Below are 20,347 nucleotides of genomic sequence, written 5' to 3' on the forward strand. Positions count from 1 at the left end.
TTAGATAGTTGCTCTGTAGGAATGTCACTGACAAAGTTGCCATGCTGCTGATCATTCTGCATTTTCCTTTGTGTGAATGCTCTTAGTTTAAACCATATATGCATGTTAACACACGCACCAATGAAGTTTTCTTGGCTATTAGCCATGTGCATATGAGTTGGACTTGCATGTGTTTTTTACTTAATTTTGCATGAAATATTTGCATTTACAAAACAAAGGACTAATATTGTCCTCAGACAAATGTGTTTGATTTCCTGCCCATGTTTACTTGGAGTTTTTGCAAATTCTGAAGGCAGAATATCATCCGATTTTTTTTTCATTTCATGACTGAAAGCTGAAAAAAATTCAAAAATGAAGTCCTCTTTTTCCGTTGAAATATGAAATGCATAATAATTTACATATTATATATATATATATATGTACGTGCAACATATACACACACATACTCACATATATATATATAAAAATAACATTGGAGAATATATTTCAAAAGATGTTTTAAATTATCCTCAGTAATATATTTAAGAACCCAGGTAAAGTGGAAAATAAAAAATGTTAAAAAGCCATTAAACAGAAACCCTTTTAGTCCCAGGAGTAATAGTGCACTAAGACTAAACTTGATTTTCTAAACAAAATTCTACACCTTAGATTGCAAACTGGAAGATAGAATTTCATGCTTATTTGAAATGGTTAAACTTAAAATTAGCTTTAAAGACCTGCAGGTGAAATATGCTGAGACCTTGTTTATTTGTTCATTTGCTCCCTTCTGCTCCATTTCTACATCTTTTTGATTATATTCCATTACATAATGTATTTTGGTTAAAAACAGTTCCACATAATTATGCATGGACTGGATAAACAGGATTTTGGATTTATTATAATCTGGATAAAAATCTTGAGTCTACAGAATAAGCATAATTTAAATCATGTCCCCGTGATATACACTGGCAAAGTCAAATTACAAAAAAAAGTATTTACAATGCATATTGTTTCATGAAAGATGTCACCAGTCCCAAAGATTCAAATTCTTGTAATATTTTTTTAACTATCCTGTTCTGTTTTTCCTAAACTCTTTTTGCCTTCTTTTTCCTCTTTCATTCCCATATTATCAGTCCAGCACTGATAATAGCATGCCTATGATGCTTACCCTAAAAAGATTAGTTACATAGTATTTGAAGTGGTTTTTTAAGTTATGCATGTATTTTTTACAATCCTGTCCCACCCCTTCTTTCCATGGATCTTCTGTGCATCTGAGTAGCTTTATTGGTTTATTTTACATTTGAAAAGAGTTCAAAGAACTAACTAAGTGGGACAAGCTGAAAAGTGTTTAGCCCAATGTGAACATTAATTAAAACTTTGGATCTGGGACAGATGTCTTTTTGTTTTGGGTTTTGCCCAATATCATGAAAGGAGAGAGCAAGTCATAATTTTTGTAAATAAATGTACAGTTTCTCCTGCAAGCATCCAAGCAATGATTAATTTTACAATTGTGATAACTGTCTTGGCCACTGTGATTATGCAAGTACAGTAGAGCACACACCTATCTTAAACCAGGAATTCTACTGTAGCAAATAAAGGGCAGGTTCACTATTGCCTTGTTAAGGCTTCTTTTGTAAGAAATTGGCCACTGATACCTGGTTGACATCGCCAGTGCCACTAATATATTTGAAGCAGAGGATTACAAAAGTAAGGTAAAATTTAAAAAACAGCAAGGAGAAATTCTTTGTACCATCAAAAGCCTAATGCAAATTAGATGTGTTTGGAACAAAACCTAGCAGTAAATTCTTAAACAGAGGTAATATGTCATCATGTTGGAAATTCTGTTTGTCTATTTGTCAAAACAGAAATCGTGATATATAAACCAGACAGGAAGTACCTTGTGATTAGCTGTAAACCTGTTCTTCCATTTTCTGTAACAAGACCACTTAAAAAATGTGATTGTCTACATTGAATTGAGTTATAGAAAAGAAGACCTCATAGAAAAGAATGTTTTCAAGAATGTCAATCTATTGCTAAATGATCCTTTATCAGTTTCTCACTGCATTGTCATCTAAAATCTCAAAAACAAGAGCAATTAATTTTTCAACTATCATATTTTTTGAAAAATATGATCTGGTCAATCTTCAACTTCTACAGACTTAAAACTTTTCTGTTGGTAAGGGAGTCAACAGCTGAAGCAACTGAAATAATTTTCTGTCTTCCTTGTTCAGCAGTGTATCATATCTCAGAGATCACTTCTCATATGTACTCAGAAACTGTAATAAGATTATAGAAGAATGGTCCACTGCAGTTTCACTAATTTCAGCATAAAGGTGTCACACATCTGTGTTGTGGCAATGACTGAAAACAAAAGATCCTGTTCTTGATAAGGCTTCAATCTCACTGAAAGGTGAATTAGCTCATTATCACATACTGCTTCTCTTTTCTCTCAGCTGTTATAATATAGTGCACATTAAAAAAAAAAAATCATTCTGTATGAAGAAGAGGATTTTTCTTAAACAACCTTTCTATGTGGAGCCCAAGAGCTTCTGGAGCAGAATTATTGCCACCTGTGACCTTGTTCTTTCTTTCCTAATCAGAGGAAAGAGCTACTGCAGGACAGAGTTCCTAATTCAAAATCTAAGCAGCACAATTTGTGCAGCTAAAGAGTCTCAAGTTAGCCTTAAAATTATGTGGCTAGTAGAAAGGTGAAAATTAAATACATAGGTTATTTCACCAAATATATGAATTAATATTAATTAATTTCACTGATTCGTACCAAAGACAAAAGGTTAGATTTTAATAGAAAGTTCAAATTTTATTATTCAAATATTTTGACAACTTTATTTGGCACTTAATGATGCCAATGTCAACATAGCCTGAGATCTCTCTTATGCAGGTGAGAACCAAATAGATACTACATATGTGTGGTCATGACACAAAGTGAATTTATTTCTGCCTCTTTGTACCTTCAGCTGCTCAATCTTTTGCTGCATTAATTTTTTGCATGGATCAGTTTCTCAAACCATTTCTTGAGGAGGGATCAAGACAAGGCAGGAATAAACAGATAATGTGGAGAAGGACCAGAATCCTCTTTCAGTTTATGCCGTATTAAATTCTCAGATGAACTTGGCAGTCTCCCTTTATCTTTCCCTCTATATGCTGGGCACCTGCCACTCATAAACAAGTCTGACTGATTCTAGGACAAGAAAGCCTCAGTCACTAGTTTCAACATACCCCAAACACAACAAAACACACAAGAGCCCTCTTGTGCTTTCTTCAACTGCTGCTTGGTATTTAATGATCCCACCTATATTTCAACTGAGAAACTCACAACAGAAGATTAAATGCAGAATTAAAGGAGTATCTTTGATTGTAAGGCTGCAAACAGTCATCTCTCATGCTAGGAAAGGCTGAGAGAGCTGGGACTGTTCAGCCAGATGGGAGAAATGAAGGCTTACAGAGGATCTCATCAATGTGAATACCTGAAGGGAGGGTGTAAAGAAGGTGGAACAAGTTTTCAGTGGTGCCCAGTGACAGGACCAGAGGTTATGGGCATATACTGAAACTGGAGGCTTCGTCCAAACACCAGGAAGCACATTTTTACTGTGAGGATAACAGCACTGGTAGAAGTTGCCCAGAGAGGCTGTGGCACCTCTGTCCTCAGAGATATTTGAAAGCCATCTGGACATTGCCCTGGCTACCAGCTCTAGGTAGACCTCCTTGAGCAGGGAGGATGGACCAGATGATCTTTCCAACAAGAAGTCCTTTCCCACCTCAATCATTCTGTGGTTTTGTTGGTATGGAAAGCGGTATTTCCATGTTTAATGAAAATTATTGTAGCTAATATCCTTCATATTTACTTCAGTTTATATACTTTCTAAATATCTTCTGTGGGACATATGTCAATACCTTCTCCAGAACTAAGGATAGAAAATCTAAAAATTGTCATGAATTTTATTATTTATCCAAAAACCCCAAAGTTATCTTTGCCCCAAACAGTTGCTTGTTGCCTGAGATTAAGGCACAAAGATGTGTCCAAGTCTGTTGTCACAAATGTAGCTGATGCATGTGTGAGTGATACCTTACTGTCATCTTGAGAAAAGAAGTTAATGAAGCTGGATTCCCTCTCCTCATACAAAAGATCACGTTCTTCAAGGCAGTATGAATCATGCATGTCCTGACTATCCTCACGAAACCTCAATCACTTATTCCATGTAAAATGTTTTACATCTGTCTGGATGAATATCCTCCTCTGTAAGCAGGCCAGTGTTATTTGACGTGGAGTAAGTTTTATTCCAGACAAGAAGAGATAACTGAACTTGGACTTGATAACTACCAATGAGAGACAACTGGAGCCTGTGGTCACAGCATCCTAACTGATTTTATTTTACTTTATTTTTTCTTTTTGAAGGGGGGAGAGCTAAAGCTGATTTTATGCCTTGTTACATGTTTTTTTAAAAATACCTATATGTATTTCTTGAATTATGCATGAGTTCTGATTCCAAACATGATTCTAACCATGAGAATCCAAGATTTTTCTCACCAGGGCCCCATGGAATCACAGCTGAGGAGATATTGTGTATAACAATAGAAACATGTTGGAAAAGAATGGAACAATTGAAACTCAAATCTGTATTAAAATTATTTATTAGTTTTGGATTTTTCATTGATAATAATGTTATTAAAGAGCAATTCTAGTTTTATAATTTTCAATTATTTATTTTGAAGACTGCATGGATGATTTTCTAATATTTAGTATAGGCAGTGTGGGTACAAATTTGATGTTGATGTTGATTCTCACATTATAATAACATAATTTTCAATGCAATTTCATAATGAAAATCAGAATATGAGAATAAATGTAACAAATAGTTGGAGGTTTGGGTTGGCAAAATGTTGTCTGTATTGCACAGCATAAAAATTAGTTTGGAAACATCAAATTCTGTATTGTGTCAGCTACTGGACTTAGATTTAATACCTCACTACACACAATGTGTGCAATATGGTAAGCTCTTTTTAGCAGTGTAGGTTTTGCCAATGTTTTAACAAATTTTTCTTCAAATCAGCTTCTTTCTTGAATTTCTAAGCGTGTATTAATGGAGTAATCTCCAAACTCCATTGGAAACAAATGCTATTTAGTCTTCTTTCTGGGCATTTTAAAATTGTGATATTAAAGAGTAGATGTCTTTCCTCTCTGATGTATGAAACTATTTTAGAGTGTAAGCTCCATGGAGCAGGGACTTTTTAATCACAGGTGCTTGAAAAGAGCCTGGTATCTGTCAGATGTTATTGGCATATAAATAATTATTAACTAATATGAAATGATTTTATAACAGTTTCACGATAAGTATAAATTAATTATAAAAATAATTGTTTCTATAAAGGAATATCCAAAGTATCTTCAGAAATATAAACCAACACAAATGGTCTGCATGGGTTTTGCTTAATGGTAAAATACAATCCCTTGATAGATCAGATAAACAGCTGATGTGAAAAATTAAAACAATTTATTCTAAGTGCTCATGACTTCCTAAAAATTCAAACACACTTTTCTTGTAAGAACTTCTGAATTCAAAATACATTTCCTATTTCACATCCTATAAAAATGGAGCTCTTCTAAATTGTGTTTAGCAAACAAATTAATTCAAAATAGGTCTTTTATACTCACATGACTAGAGAACAATTTCAAAATAAACACAATTTTTCTCCACCTGTATCATTTGGTAAACATACTTGTTTCTCAGTTTTTCACTATCATTCAGTAAATAAGTTACTACAATCTACAGCCTTTTTATTTTGATATAATTGCATTAAACTAAAGAGCATAATTGGATACTAAGCTATTTCTAGTGGTGTGATAGGTACTGAAAACAGAGTGACACCACAGAAGCTTTTCATTTATCATATTTTCTTTTGCTCAGTGTTGTTGAATGCTGGCATTTTCTGAGGATGTATAAATTTCATGTGGTAATGTCCTAAGGCTCAAAAATTGTTGTATACATGTGTATTAAAACATTGTTTGTTATTTCACAGCATTGATTTCCATTAACAATCATAGAAATATTTCCACTCTGTTTAAGGTTCTAGTATCTCATTTTTAAAACATAGCTTGGCTTGTGTGGACAGAAGCCTCATATCAGAAATGGGTTCATCTTCACTAGCAAGGGATTTGAGTTGTGAATATATTTCTGCAAAGTGAGTGAGTGCCTAGACTTTTTTGTGCTGAAGTACAAATTAATACAGCAACAAGTGAATGCATTTTGGATATGTGTTTTCTCTGCAGAAATGTTTACATGTTTATAGAAAAAACAGTGCAGAAGATAAGCGAGGGCTAAATAATAGACTGGTCAAATAACAAAAAGACACATCCTGTTCACATATTCATAAGACTTGTAGCATCAGTACATATTTTGCCTTTAGTAATATGCAACAGTTGTAGCTGTCCCCAGGGAAAGCATATGACCCAACCACATCACTGACAGCAGATAACAGGACATAACAAAGAAAGGTGGTGTGTCATAATGTGTCAGCAGGCAGAGTCACTCACAGTATTCCCATGAAGTCAGTAGCAGAAATGTTTATAGATTCTTAAAGAATCAGAGGTATATTATCCTAGGCAATTTAGAAAAGCTTACACGTAATGACCACATTGTAAATAGCTCCCTTCGTTCCTTCTAAACAAAATTAACATGTTGCCATGGTACCCAAGAGGAATCCCATGATTCTACTTCAGGCAAACTCCTGTTGTTCTGGTAAGAGATGAGCAGGGACCACAACAAGTAGCCCTGTAGTTTGCTGAACTAATCATCTGCCTATGTAAATCTGCATAACATTGTTGTTTCAATAGCTCATGTTGCTTTTTCTGATAAAAATCAAAGACCTACACTTGCAAGCAGAATATATTTATTGTGAAAATGTCATGTTTATTTCAGCAAAATCCTCTCTTATAATAAATGTAGTACTTTGACAATTGATAAAAGGATATAGATATATGAGTCCAAATAGGTGAAATTCACTCGAGATTCTCCCTTTAGCTGTCTTACTTGTTATTTTACTGCAGTATAGTCATTCATATACCCTGATACCATTTTTTGCAAGGAAAGAAATCTTAATAGCATATTTTGTAACTACTATATAGATTAGTATTTATATGAGTGCTCACATCGTAAAAGCTTTGCAATATAGATTACACTATGCATTTGTTGAATTTTAACAATCCTACAGCTCTTAGAGCCACATAGGTCACTTCTTTCTCTTTGTCCAGGAAAAAAAAATAAAAATTATAAAAAGAACTTTCATAGCATTAGCATGAAATCCTTATGCTTGTCTTTCCAGGTCCTGAAGGGGTTTCCAGAATGCTTACAAGCTGACATTTGTTTGCACCTCAACCAAAATTTGCTTCAGAATTGCAAAGCTTTCCGGGGGGCCAGTAAAGGCTGTCTTCGAGCTTTGGCTATGAAATTTAAGACAACACATGCACCTCCTGGAGACACTTTAGTGCACTGTGGAGATGTTCTCACTGCTCTTTATTTTGTGTCAAGAGGCTCCATTGAAATCCTTAAGAGTGACATTGTTGTAGCCATTCTTGGTAAGTACATTATTACAAGGCATATTAAAAGAGTACGATTTTCAAAAGAAATATTTATTGTTGTTCCTGGGACAGGAAATTTGTAAATATTTTACTCACTATTATTTGAAATCAAGTAAAAAAATAATTTAAGAAAAGTCTACATTACTGTAATAATTCATGAGCACCAAAGAGCCCACTTCTTTGGATTTCTAAGATTTATCTTTAGTCACATTAATTCCTAGGTAAAAGGTAAGCTGCAAGTTGAGGCAAGCAGATACCCAGTTATTCCAGTTCTGATTATGTTGCAAGATCAAAAGTCAAGACCCACCTGTTTTTTAACAGTGATGAAGGTATTGAGACACGTAGACTCCCCTATTTGCTAACTGGAGCAATCTACTCTGGGCGTTCAAAATGTCTTGTAGAGATTTTCAGAAATATCTGTTTCTGCCCACTGGGCATAAAGGAAAAGAAGAGAATAACATTAATCTGATCTAGATGTAGTAACACCGGTGTTTCCCCTATGTTTCTTATTAACACATTCTTGTTTGTATAGCATGAGAGTTACTTGTTTTCTTTCCTAACAAAGTTGGCTCAGGACAATGCTCAGTCCAGCTGGGAGCTCACCTGCAACTGGGCATAGCTCTTATGTGAAACCAGTAAGACTTCATTAGCTATAGCAATATTAAAAGTAAAATAACTAAAACCTTACCTAAACTTGACTATGGATTTTTTTTCTCCAATTTTATATTAGGTAATATAAATGGAAAGAATAATTGAATAGATGAGTAAGGATTTTGCTGTACAGAACCCTATACCAGCTGTAATATCATTCATATGTTGTCTTTCTGTTAATTGGCCACTGCAGGAACTTACAGTCTGAAAAGTAGCTGAAGCAAGAGGTGGACTGGGGGCAGAAGGTTGCTATTAACCCACTTTTGACTGATTATTCTGTTTGTACTTTGCAGGGTGGATATGTGAGCAGAACAAAGGTGTGCCTAAAGCAATCCTTCCCTAGGTTTAGATAGTGTTATCAAGATAATTCATCATGTCATGCTGTTGCATCTCATCAGCTGGGCCAGCTTTAGGCACAAGCAAAGTAGGGAGCATGCAAGTATAACACTGTGAGGTTTTTACTTAACTGTGTAAGAGTCTTTCCCTGATTATGAGCAGTGTGGTTCATCAAGGAATTAATCTCTCACATCAAAAACATGTAAATTTCTGTACTATTTCTGTTGCACTTGCAATCAAGACAAACTGACAATTTTATGGATTCATCAATTCCTTCCTGGGCCAAAGATGCAGACTGGTCAAGTTTTTCATATTATGCACATCAGATCCCTGTGCTCTCACACTGCAGCAGAAACCCAGGTATTTGCAGGGCCATGCCACTGTATCTCTTCTGGCCTATAGCTGTTCACACCAGGGGCTGCAGTTTGGAGCCTCACTCTCCCAGGAATGGTAGGTCAGACGTAAGGACAGGCGTGCACAACTGCATCCAAGAGAAACTGAGCCCACATCTGTTGCATGATCCATGAGGCAGGAATCTGCCCATACCTGGCTCCAGTGAATGAGTCTGTGGTATCTTGAAGAATGTGCAGAAAAAGGATAGATGATTCAAAGGAAAATTACTCTGCATTGAAATCACTCAGAAACCTAACAAAGTTTATCAATACTTAGTCAAATATTTTTAGTTAATTCCTCTTTCTGAAAAACCCACACACAAAAATGGACATAAAAAACACTCAGTGCTTTGTGCTCTGGACAACAGAGTATTCCAACAGCGGTAGCATGGATGAAATTTTCACCCTTAACAAGTATTGCAACATCATCAAAGAAATCAAAGTGTTCTGAGAAATGTTGTGTCTCTCCACCAGTTTTCTTCAAATCATCAGCACTGCCTGATGTGGATGAGTTAAGTTTCTTTAATACTGATCTGGCAACAGTAATTCTGCATCAAATCCTTAGAAAACACAATGTCTCTGAAATCTACTGTTTCAGCTTTGCAGACAAGATATAAAAATACTGCAACCATGTCAATACTCTCATTACACAGGTTTTATATGCCTTGAATAGGGACCTCTGATTTCATAAACATTTAGGACAGAAGGACTATATTGGCAAACCCCTGTTACATTACTGACTCCTGTTACATTTCCTATCTTTGACTGTTACGTCTAATGAACTGTGTTTGACGAAATAAAAACAAGAGGTTTTGCTCTGAAGATATGAAGAGATGAAAAAAGGATCACTTTTGTTGGCAGTTTATTTCCATAGTTAATCACCTTTACTGTTAAAAATGTGTGCTTATTTCCAGTACAAAATTATCTTGCTTCAATTTCTTTCCATTGGTTCTTCCTATGCATTCCTTCTCATATTCCAGAGGCATTGAAAGAATATATGCAATATAATCAGGTTATCTCTTAATCTTCCCATGTTCCTTAAGACCCTCACTGTAAATCAGCCCTTAAATTATTTTCTGTAATTTTTAGCTGTAGTTTTCAGCTTCCTTTTTAGAAAATGGAGAAACCAGACCTACTCTTAGTAACCTAATTTGAAAGGCACAAATGTTTAACAGAGTCAAAAAATCACCACTGTATTCTTTTTTACCAATCTGCTGCTTCTCCCATGCTATGATCACTGTTCTTTTCCGCAAGTGTTTTCTTAGTTCCTCCCCAAACCCCATTTTGCAGGTAACCCTGAAACCCTTAGTTTAGAGCATATTTTCACTGGTTTACAGGTGCAGCTGCTCTGCATTGATGAAGGTTAGGTGCAGTTTGGCAAAAATGAGCAATTAAATAGAGATGACAATCCTAACAAACACCTATTGCAAATGTGTCAACATTGATTGGAAGAATTGTAATGGTATCAAAACAGACGTGTTTAAGGGGCTTATTCAAAAGAACGCCTGCATCTTAGACATTTTGCATTCCCTCCAAAAAATATAAAAATGAAGTAATTTTCTACTAAAATATATTTCAAGTATGGTTGGTTTCTTCATGTAATTCTTAACAAAATGATTATTACAGGCCAGACAAATGCTGTACTGGACTGAACAATAGAAATTGCATCTTTGTGCTCATAACAATATGATTGAAATCACCAAATAATGCTTTTAGAAGAAAGGACAAAGGAACCTGCACAAGTCATGTTGTTTTGATGAAACTGAAGAAAAATTGTGATGAAACTTTCACTTAGTCCAGTTATATGCCTATGTATTTTCATTGATCTTAATAATTTCACTTTTAATACTTAATAATACTGCTTCCTCTTTATATATGTGCAATGGTGATTTGGTTGTATCACTTCATGTAAAATCAAGTATTCTATGCCACTATCATAAAGAAATACATCATTCAATTTAATGGCTTATTCATGTTGAAAATAATAATCTTTGTTTAATTTTCTTTCTGCAGGGAAAAATGATATTTTTGGAGAGATGGTACATCTTTATGCAAAACCAGGAAAGTCAAATGCAGATGTAAGAGCTTTAACTTACTGTGACTTACATAAGATCCAGAGAGAAGATCTACTAGAAGTTTTGGATATGTACCCTGAATTTTCTGATCTCTTCCTCACCAATCTAGAACTAACTTTTAATCTGAGAGATGAAACTGCAAAGGTACATACAATAAGTGATTTTTCTTTCTTAGTATTGGGCCAAATCTGTCCCACAGTAACAAAATTTGAAAACAGCATTTGAAAAACCAAGGTTAACAAAATGAAAAGCTAAAATCCTGAGGCCAAATCCTATATTAAAAAAATATACTCACCTGATTGCTTCTACTGAAGTCAGTTAAACTCAGCAGAAGTCAATGAAATTATTCAGATGATGTTAATCTAACAGGATTTGGTTCTATATTTAAATAGTATTAAGGCTTCGCCCAGAGGGATTTTGTTAAAGCCATGGAAAATATGTTTTTTTTTCAGATGACTATAGCCTAGGTCACCACAAGGGGAACTTTTGACACTAAATGTAATTGTACATCCATAAAATAAGGATAAATCAGATTATCCAGATTCATTCTGTGTCTAGCAATAGAAAATATTTAATTGCCTTTCAAATACCAATTGTTAATTCCCTTATCTTGGCATGCACTCTACCTCCTAGGAGACCAAAAAGTTACAAGGGACTTTTCAACTTTCACTCAGTCTTCAGATTTGCAGGCATTTCTTGGTCTCTTGTTCCCACAGTGACTGTCCTAAGTGTCCCCTTTTGCACAAATTACATCTTCAGGAAGGTCAAAATACCACCAGTGTTTCTTCATGTCAGACTGACAGGGTTAGTCTGACTGGGAAAGAAAGTGGATGTTTGGCCAGAAGGGGAGCGGGGAAATTCTCTTGCCCAGCTCATGCTGCTGAGGCTAAAATCTTCCCCAGAAGATTGCAGGTCCACTAGCCCTGGCCACAAGCCAGGGACTACACTGCCCACAGAATGACTGGTTTACATTTAATTATTTCTGAGATACTGCTGTTTTGTGGTTTCTGACTACACTTTAAAGAACAACAGAGCTTCAGTGAGAAGGAACTAACATAATTTAGCCTCAAAGGCCTTCTAAGAAAAAAAGAGAAAAAGAACACTAAGTTTTGGGCTGTAAATCATAGAGAAATCTTTGCTAATCATATGTGGATCTTTTTTTAAAAATTATAACGAATAAAACTTCTGACAAGAAATGTCACTTCTTTATATTATGAGCCTTTTTAAGTAAAATATCATTCCAAAAATAAAAGACCAATTATATTCTTTTTTTCAGTCATCCTTACGTATGCATTGTAAAGATCATAATTATTAATTACAGGTGAAATACAACAGAATGAATGTATAGTCTAGTGATAAATTTAAGTTAAAACTGAATGTCCATATGTTTGAAAAATTTCTTGAGGATAATTTCACATTAATGATTTAAGTCTGAGCAATTATTTCTTGCAATTACATTGTCATCAATGTTTTATCATTTTTCTTTCCTCAGTTCTGAGAAATTATTTTTTTAATCTATCTTCTCTTTTGTGAGAATACAAAGAAATTTCACACTTCTTATTTACCTCAGAAATTTTTCAGTTGTTATTCCTTAGTTTTGTACCAGCCACTGATTAAAAATCACTAGTCTTCCCAGAGACAAGGAAGGCAGGAGAGGCTTCTGAGCTTGCAAAATCACCATTTTTCTCTAGAAATTCCACTTACTTTCCATTGTCTATTGCAAGCCAGAAAATCATCCCCCAAAAGAAGCATTGAGCACATTCTCATCTTCAAAACATCATTCAGATCTGAATTAGTTATCAGAATAATAGGTGCTTCTGCCTCAACCTCTGCTCTTGCCCTCCTATTTGTGTAAAAGTATAATTTCCTTCCTGCAGTTATTCTATCAATGGGCCACCCCTGAAGCACATTACTTGCCAGGTTTACAATGAAGGGAATAGAGAAAGATGTAAACACTTCCCAGTGCCCCTCTGCCCTTCTCCCACATGCAAATCTGCTTATATGAGTGGTATGGGAAACCTCACTAGCACAGGGAAGGGAAGTAGGCTGAAGCCAATGCCATGGGTATGTATACAAAGAGCAAAACTGGTGTTATATTTGCTAATTTGTACATTTCTTATTTATAAGTAAGTAGAAAAAATAAGGGTTAAATGCATCTTGTATCTACTGAAAAAAAAAAGCACTGCAGTCTTAAGATGGATAGAAATAAACTACATTTTGTTCTGCTACAGAAATAAATACCTGAATGATCTAAATCTGATAAAGAGGTAGGGAGGATCCAGAAAGATAAAATAATGAGAGGTGAAGTGCCTGATGCTTGTCAGCATTGTATTTATTGTAAAATATAACCTTTAAAATTATTGTTTAAATTATTGTAACCTTTATAATCATTACCATGAATTAAGTATAAATATAATTGCAATCAGTCACCACTTCTTGAAATAGTATACATTCTCTGTTAGAGGTAATTTAATTTTTTTCATTAATTTCTCTAAGATTATGTAAACCATATCTGTGCAAGTTCAGAGAAGCTGATAATAATAATGAAAATAATACATGAACACATGTATTTCCATGTAAACTTACTATCAGGATAATTGTATTTCACCATTAGGTGATGACAGTGTTGGTTTTGCTCAATTTGCATAATTTTTTTTAATGTTAGCCTTGGGCAATTCCATTCATTAGCTGCTGATGGAGAGCCTGATGCAGACTGACTTTAATATTGCCTTTTTTAAAGCTTGAACGTGATTAACAGTCAATCACCTATTGCAAATAGGGCAATCACCTGCCCTCTTTAGATGGGACTAATCTGTCTTTTTTTTTTTCATATTTCGTTAATCAAGTCTGACCTCGTAATAAGATCACAAACTACCAATGATACGGATGGAGATAACTGCAAACTACGGAGACGGAAATTGTCCTTCCAAAGTGAAATAGAGAAAGGTAATTAACTTCATTTCTTACATTAGACAGCACCACCTCATTATTCCTTGGTTTTTCACTTGATAATGCTGGGTACATGAGGGTCCTGATGTTGGCTGTTACTGGAGCAGCCCTTGAGAATCCAGCTGGGCAACAAAAATACTCTCTGCATCCTATATGCTTATGTATAACTAGAAGATACATGTTTTACCCTTCTATGACTTCACATCTATCAGTGAAGAGCCATTCCATTATTAAGCTACTTTATTGCCTTTGAGGCATGCACATATATATGTATATTATCTCTTAATAGCTATTTTCTGAGACATGATGTTTTAAACTGTGTGGAGAACCTAGTCTAGTGGATTATTTTATTTCCCCAGCAAAGTTCATTGTTGAACTTGATGCTAGGTAGTGTTTCTCCCTGGAATTGAAATATTTTAAAGCTTAAAAATTTTAAATATTTCAGGACACAATAGATTCACCATAGCCCAATTTCGATTCACATGATAATGTGTAAAAGGTTGTTCTGGCAAAAGTTTAGGTAACATTTTATGTGCTTACATTCACATTAGTGGCTTTTGGGAGTAAACCTAATGAAGGAAAATTCATTGAAACCTTAAACCTTTTCACCAATTTTCAGTACTGCTAAATACCAGGAACTGAGGACAGTAGCTATGGTCAGACAGCAACAGTCATGAAGACAGCTAAACTGATACTCATAGGATATTCATGTTTATGTAGGGAAAACACAATTCCTTGAATACCATTACACTTCTATGGTTGAAGGGTTTGTCTGACAAATTACTGTTTCTGTTATGCCTGTCTTCCACACTCCACAGTTAAACCTCAGTCCTAAATGCAGCATAATACCAATTTATAGAGAAGCAGAGTGGCTGATAATAAATGGGAACAGTTTAAATATACATAGCAGGAATAATGCTTGATGAAGAGACTCTAATCCAGAGTGTGGCTATTCAGAACAATGACATTCCTGTTCGATCAAAGAAGCATCTTTAGGGCAGGAAGCCAAGACTGACAACAAATCTGTCAGGAAAATGTCCCCATGAAATATTCAATCTGCTCTTCACAAAGAATCTGTTGACAGAGATACTTTGCCTGACTAACCTTCACATTTCTTATGAGAAAACATATGCTGCTACCTAGACAAGATGGAAGTGATCTTTTATGTTGTGCCTGCTGCAGAATTTCAAATAGGCTACTCAGGTGTCAGGGAGGTTCCAAGACCCCTAGGCTTTTATGGTTCTTCCTCAGTCAATTACACTGAACATCCTCTTTGAAATATTTATTTGCATTACTTTTGAAAAAATGTAATTTTTCATAGTTTTTTCTCTGAAAAAAATACTTGGCACCAATGGGGAAGAAGAGACAAGACTGGCAAGCTTCTTAGTCCTGGCAATGATTGTACAGCACCTAGTAATACCTGGGTTAGGCAGAAGTGAGGTACACTGGAAGTCCATCTGAGGAGAAGATAAAATAAGTAAGAGTCCTTTGCCAAAAACTGAGTACACTTTTTGCCCAGTGGCTTCCTGCCCCTCTCTGGTCTCTTTTCAGATTCTCTACATGTTCCCATGGCCACAGCAGACACCTCATAGTCATAGATCTTCAGTGTCACTTTTCTGTGGCCATTCCTACATCCTCTATGAGGCTGTAGAGTACTAGAGGAACTACTGGCTTGTAAAGTAATATTCTATTGATTTCAACCCTTTATAAGTAGGAGGGAGTGGCATCTTATTTTGATCCAGCATAGTTAGTCTACAATGATAAATATTTGGGGATGATCCTGCAGAGTTTTTCAGAACTGGAGGACAAAAGACAGAGTTCCTGAACAAACAGCTGGAAAATGCATTTCTGGACAGAGTATGCCAAAAGATAAAAAAATATATGTTATATGACAATCATATTTTGATTTCAGAGCTACAGTTTGAACAGGATAGAGACTCCCAGAATTCTTGCTGTTATATTTTGATATTTTATTTTGCAATTATTAGAGGCATGCTTATGAAATGGTCTTCTTTGTGGCATTCTTTACTTTCAGCTGTTGACCTACTAGCATATTATGCAGCTTTAAATTGTATTTTTTCCATCCTTAGTGTGATCATCATGTTTCTCTGTTTTGGAGTGCTAAAAATGGGATTGTGTTATCTCAGCCTTTAGTTCATGCTAGCCTGATTTGGGCCTTGTTGCCATGGCAACTCTTCCTGCATGAGTTTTATCAGGGGTTAAACAAAATCAACACCGCGCTCTGTTATGCATCTGCAGTTAGTACCACTACTTCTTCAATTCCGCACAAGACCTTTTCACTCCACATATACATAATTACACCATTTCTATCCTGTGTCAACAAACACTGATCTTAGCTAGTAAGGAAGGCTAAGAAGAGCTCTGTCATAATGTGATTTTAGAGGCTACAAGACTATTCGAGGGACCAGCTTGTTCTCTGGCTTCTAGAATGGGTTGCAGTATCAGAACAGGTCCTCTGCAAAAATTAATGCACTCACTACATAGCGACTTATACTTGCTCCCATCCTAAAGAAATTCACTGCTTGTCTTTCAGAATAACGGATGGTACTTCTTGCACAGGTGCAGATGCAGACTCAGCCAGTTGCCATAGATGCTTGACAGTCAGCCAAGAAACTCTCTGTGACTACTTAAAATTAGCAGCATTCCTGCCTGGCAGTTCCAAACAAAGCTCTCAGCTGGGCTGGCAAGTTAGTCTCCTGCTGAAAACTTAGCAACAATGAGCTGCTCCATCTATACTCAGTTGTCATTTTTAGCAGTGCAGAATACAATTCTTTCTTGCCCATTTCTCATTTACTTCTAGCAGTTCGGTGTGAGTTAGCTAATTTCAAGGGAAATACATTCAGGCAAGAACTTTCTTTTGCTCTGCGAGTTCTATTATCCCATGCTGAATAGGGCATTTCTAGAGTTGCTTACATCAATATAAAATCCAATATATGGGTGAAAAATGCAGTGTAAGGAGACTTACTGAAAGGCTGAAAACTTGAGGCTTTGAAAAGACTGTTCTGGAGTTCAAGCATTATCACTTTTGCTAGCATCTTTTTTAACTTTTTTTTAATGTTGGCTTTAAAATCTTAACCTTCTTGGGACTGTTCTGGTGTCAGCTGGCCCAGGAAATTCATAACAAGAAAATGTTAGTTCCATGGATGTGACTTTAAATGGTCACAAAACAAAGTCCTCACAGACTCTTGTTACCGTGGGGCTTGCACTTGCCCATGTCAACACAGACTGTAACAATCAAGTGGGATATAAAATACATTTTGCAGTGCTTCATTCTTAAAATATTGTTGACTAGTAAACTCATATATTGCTTAATTTTAATTTGAAGAGTTATGTTTCCTGATCAGACTTTTCAAAAAGTGTCTAGTGATCAAATCTCAGAGTAAGCACGAAAGCCAGAGTTCTAAAGAACTTCTGACACTGTTGGGGCTGCCCGAGGCAGCACAGCATCCAGCTGCAGACGTCCTTGGTGTCAGCTGCAGCAAGCAGGGAAAGCTGGCTCCTTTGCAAGGAGCGAGCCCCAAACAAAGATGATGTAACAGCGTCGGCGGAGGCAAAGGATGAGAGAGGGGCCTTTTATATGAGTTCCAGCTGGTTTATTGCAGGTGGAGAGTCCAGGGACAAAGACCAGGGACAAGGGAGAACACAGTATTTATACGGGGGTGGAACAAAGGGAAACAACCAATGGGGAGCGACTGAGGAGGAGGAGACAACAGAGGAATATCCAATAGGGATAACTTAAGGGAGAGAATTACATGAGTAGACCAATGGGGACGTCGAAGAAGGGAGAACTTTCCAAATCTAATACATAGGCAATTAAGGTAAATGCATAAACATGAGCTTTTACATAAAACTAGGTGGAGCTCTCCTAAACCAATAAACTTAAAACATGTAAACTAAGAACCACTAAGCACATGGGAACTCACTGTAACCAGTGGGTAAGGATTAGACCTTGGTGTTCCGGAGGCTTGTCCACCAGTCCTCTGAATGCTCTGCTGCAGTGGCCGCTGCCACATGCACTGCAACAAACTTTTAACTGAATCTTGGTTAGTGTAACTACCTTCAGTGTGCACTGCTTCTAGGTGTTACTCAGCCTAAGAAGCCAAGCCATATTAACACAGCTTTATTACACAAAGTATCTAGAGGCCATGGCTGTTGATTTAGACAAAAAAGACCAGGAAACACGTCAGGAACTGATTCTCCTTCTGAAAACTGTAAAGTGGAGCAGTACTAAGAGAATGGGGAAACACCACCTGCCCTGTTCTTTCCCATTCTTGTCCCCTCCCCCAGCTCATTTATCTAAATGCTTACTTTATGAAAAGATGCTTAGCCAAGCACTGTGTCATGTCCCCAGAAGGAAAGTAGAGTAAGAATGTGGAGAAATATTGAACTGATATTAAGTCTTACTTACTTATATGAAGTCTTACTTAACTGTGTTAAACCGTTAGTATTATGCTGATGAAGTTGGCTTGGGCTTAATTAGAAGAGGGTTTCTAATATTCAACCAGAGTGCTAGGTCATTAAATGGCCAGGAAACAGCTAATATGTTGGCAGGCAGCATATGGCTGGAAACAAGACCTCATGTCCCCAAAATCTTACCTTAATCATGAAACCCCTAGCAAAAATGTATCTGGTCATCAGAGAACCCACTAGTGCAGTGTTCCATATGCTCCTATTAGTGTTGTTGCTGCTACCACAGCGCCTGGGAGCTTCCACAGAAGAGTCTTATTTCCTGGAGTTACTCCCAAAGAGGCTGTTTCCAAAGGCCAAATCTGATCAAAATGTTGTGGGCAGTCACACATGCCATAGCCATCCTTTGGAAAAAAAAAAAAAAAAAAAAAATAGTACCGTGGTGAAAGCTGAATTCCTTGCAAAAGAGAAGAGAATTCTAAACTTGATAAGAGAACTGTTTTGACCTGTACCCTGAATTCGTTCTGAGGTGCATTGTTATAATTCTTTGTTTCTGATTGTTTTGAAGTATAACATTATTTCCTGAAATATAAAATAAGAATTGTCCTTCTATCATTATTTGATTAGCATTAAAGTTGACACAAAAACAGACAGAGCAAAGACAGTGGAGATAGAAGGCTGTCACTCCATCTCTAACATCTCATTGTATTGAAAATGGCACAAAAGAATAAATGAAGGACTTCATATTCCCTTCAACTTCGAAATTCTTGGCTTTTTAAATGTGTCTCAAATTCAGTTATTCAAAAAGTACCTGTTTTCTAAGCCTTTTTAAAAGTAGGAAATGGATCCTTATGGAAAAGTCCATAAGGATTTCAGTCCATCATGATGGGGGAAGGTTTCAGTATCTTCAGTTCCCTATTTCCAAAATCACCCAAACTTTCATATCTCAGAGATGAAACACAGCAAAGGACACATTAACTTACCAAACCCTCACAAGCAGCACTGATACAGAACAGTAATTCAAACTCTCTGCAGTACAGTGAATTTCCTCCACCATCACTATTGAATCTACTGGAACCTTTCAGCAAAATTGTCAGAAATTCTGTAACAATGGAATCTCATTAGTTTATATCTGTGTTTATATCTAGCTTTATCTATCATATGCATACCCATGGTAGACTTAGGACCTCCCAAATTATGAATGAAATTGGAATGAAACAAATCTTCCATCATTAAAAACAATCACAGAAAAAAACCTTTTTACTACTGAGAGGAGAAAATGTTTTAGCTTTCCCAAAATACTTCCAGCAACCTACTTTTCTTAAGATTAGGGATCTTCCTGCATAGTTACTAGACAGACAACATTTTCCCTTGGTGTTAGTCAAATACCACACACACATCTGACAGTACATTTTTAAGTAGGGGGTCCTAAAGATAGGTGAGAAACTTTCTAGAAACTCTTCTATTTGAAGAGAAACATAATGAGTAGAAGTGAGGAAGAAGGAGGAAAACAACCCTGTGCTGAAGAATGCAAGAACTTCCACAGCTCGGGTTGCAGGAGCCATTGTAAGCCTTTGGCATTGTTTCAGATTTTGAGGTCTGACAGGTCTACAGACATGTAATTGAAGGTACTGAAGCAGGACTTCTAGATACACAAATTCATGTGCCTGGTGGAACTTCAGACAAATTCTTTCTACCAGTTTTAGAAATGTCTTAGGAAATGTATGTGCACTTTTAAGACCTCTTGTCTCTGCCATGTGCTGAAAATGGCCAAGCTTTGATATAACTGCATCTGTTTCAAAAGATTGTTTTTAAGGACAAAAGAAATCTCTGATAGAAAATATCTATTTTCAGTTGTTCTTTGTTTCACTTTATTTCTGCTGTATATTATGCTGTAAAAGAGCATAACTATACTATGATGTTCACAGAAGGAGAAATTGTAG

At 36.0% G+C, this 20,347-nt stretch overlaps 1 protein-coding gene across 3 annotated transcripts in view; it reads left to right on the forward strand.

Annotated features, from left to right (window-relative positions):
- The window catches only part of KCNH7 (potassium voltage-gated channel subfamily H member 7), a 217,679-nt gene that overhangs the window by 180,661 nt on the left and 16,671 nt on the right, over positions 1 to 20,347 (forward strand). For all 3 annotated transcript variants that reach the window (XM_082285190.1, XM_082285191.1, XM_082285192.1), the window contains 3 exons: positions 7,318 to 7,570; positions 10,966 to 11,171; positions 13,874 to 13,973. In XM_082285190.1, coding sequence (XP_082141316.1) covers positions 7,318 to 7,570; positions 10,966 to 11,171; positions 13,874 to 13,973 — 559 coding nt within the window. The remainder of the gene's footprint in view (positions 1 to 7,317; positions 7,571 to 10,965; positions 11,172 to 13,873; positions 13,974 to 20,347) is intronic.

Source organism: Coloeus monedula (genome assembly GCF_965178545.1).
Source record: "Coloeus monedula genome assembly, chromosome: 7".
NCBI lineage: Eukaryota > Metazoa > Chordata > Aves > Passeriformes > Corvidae > Coloeus > Coloeus monedula.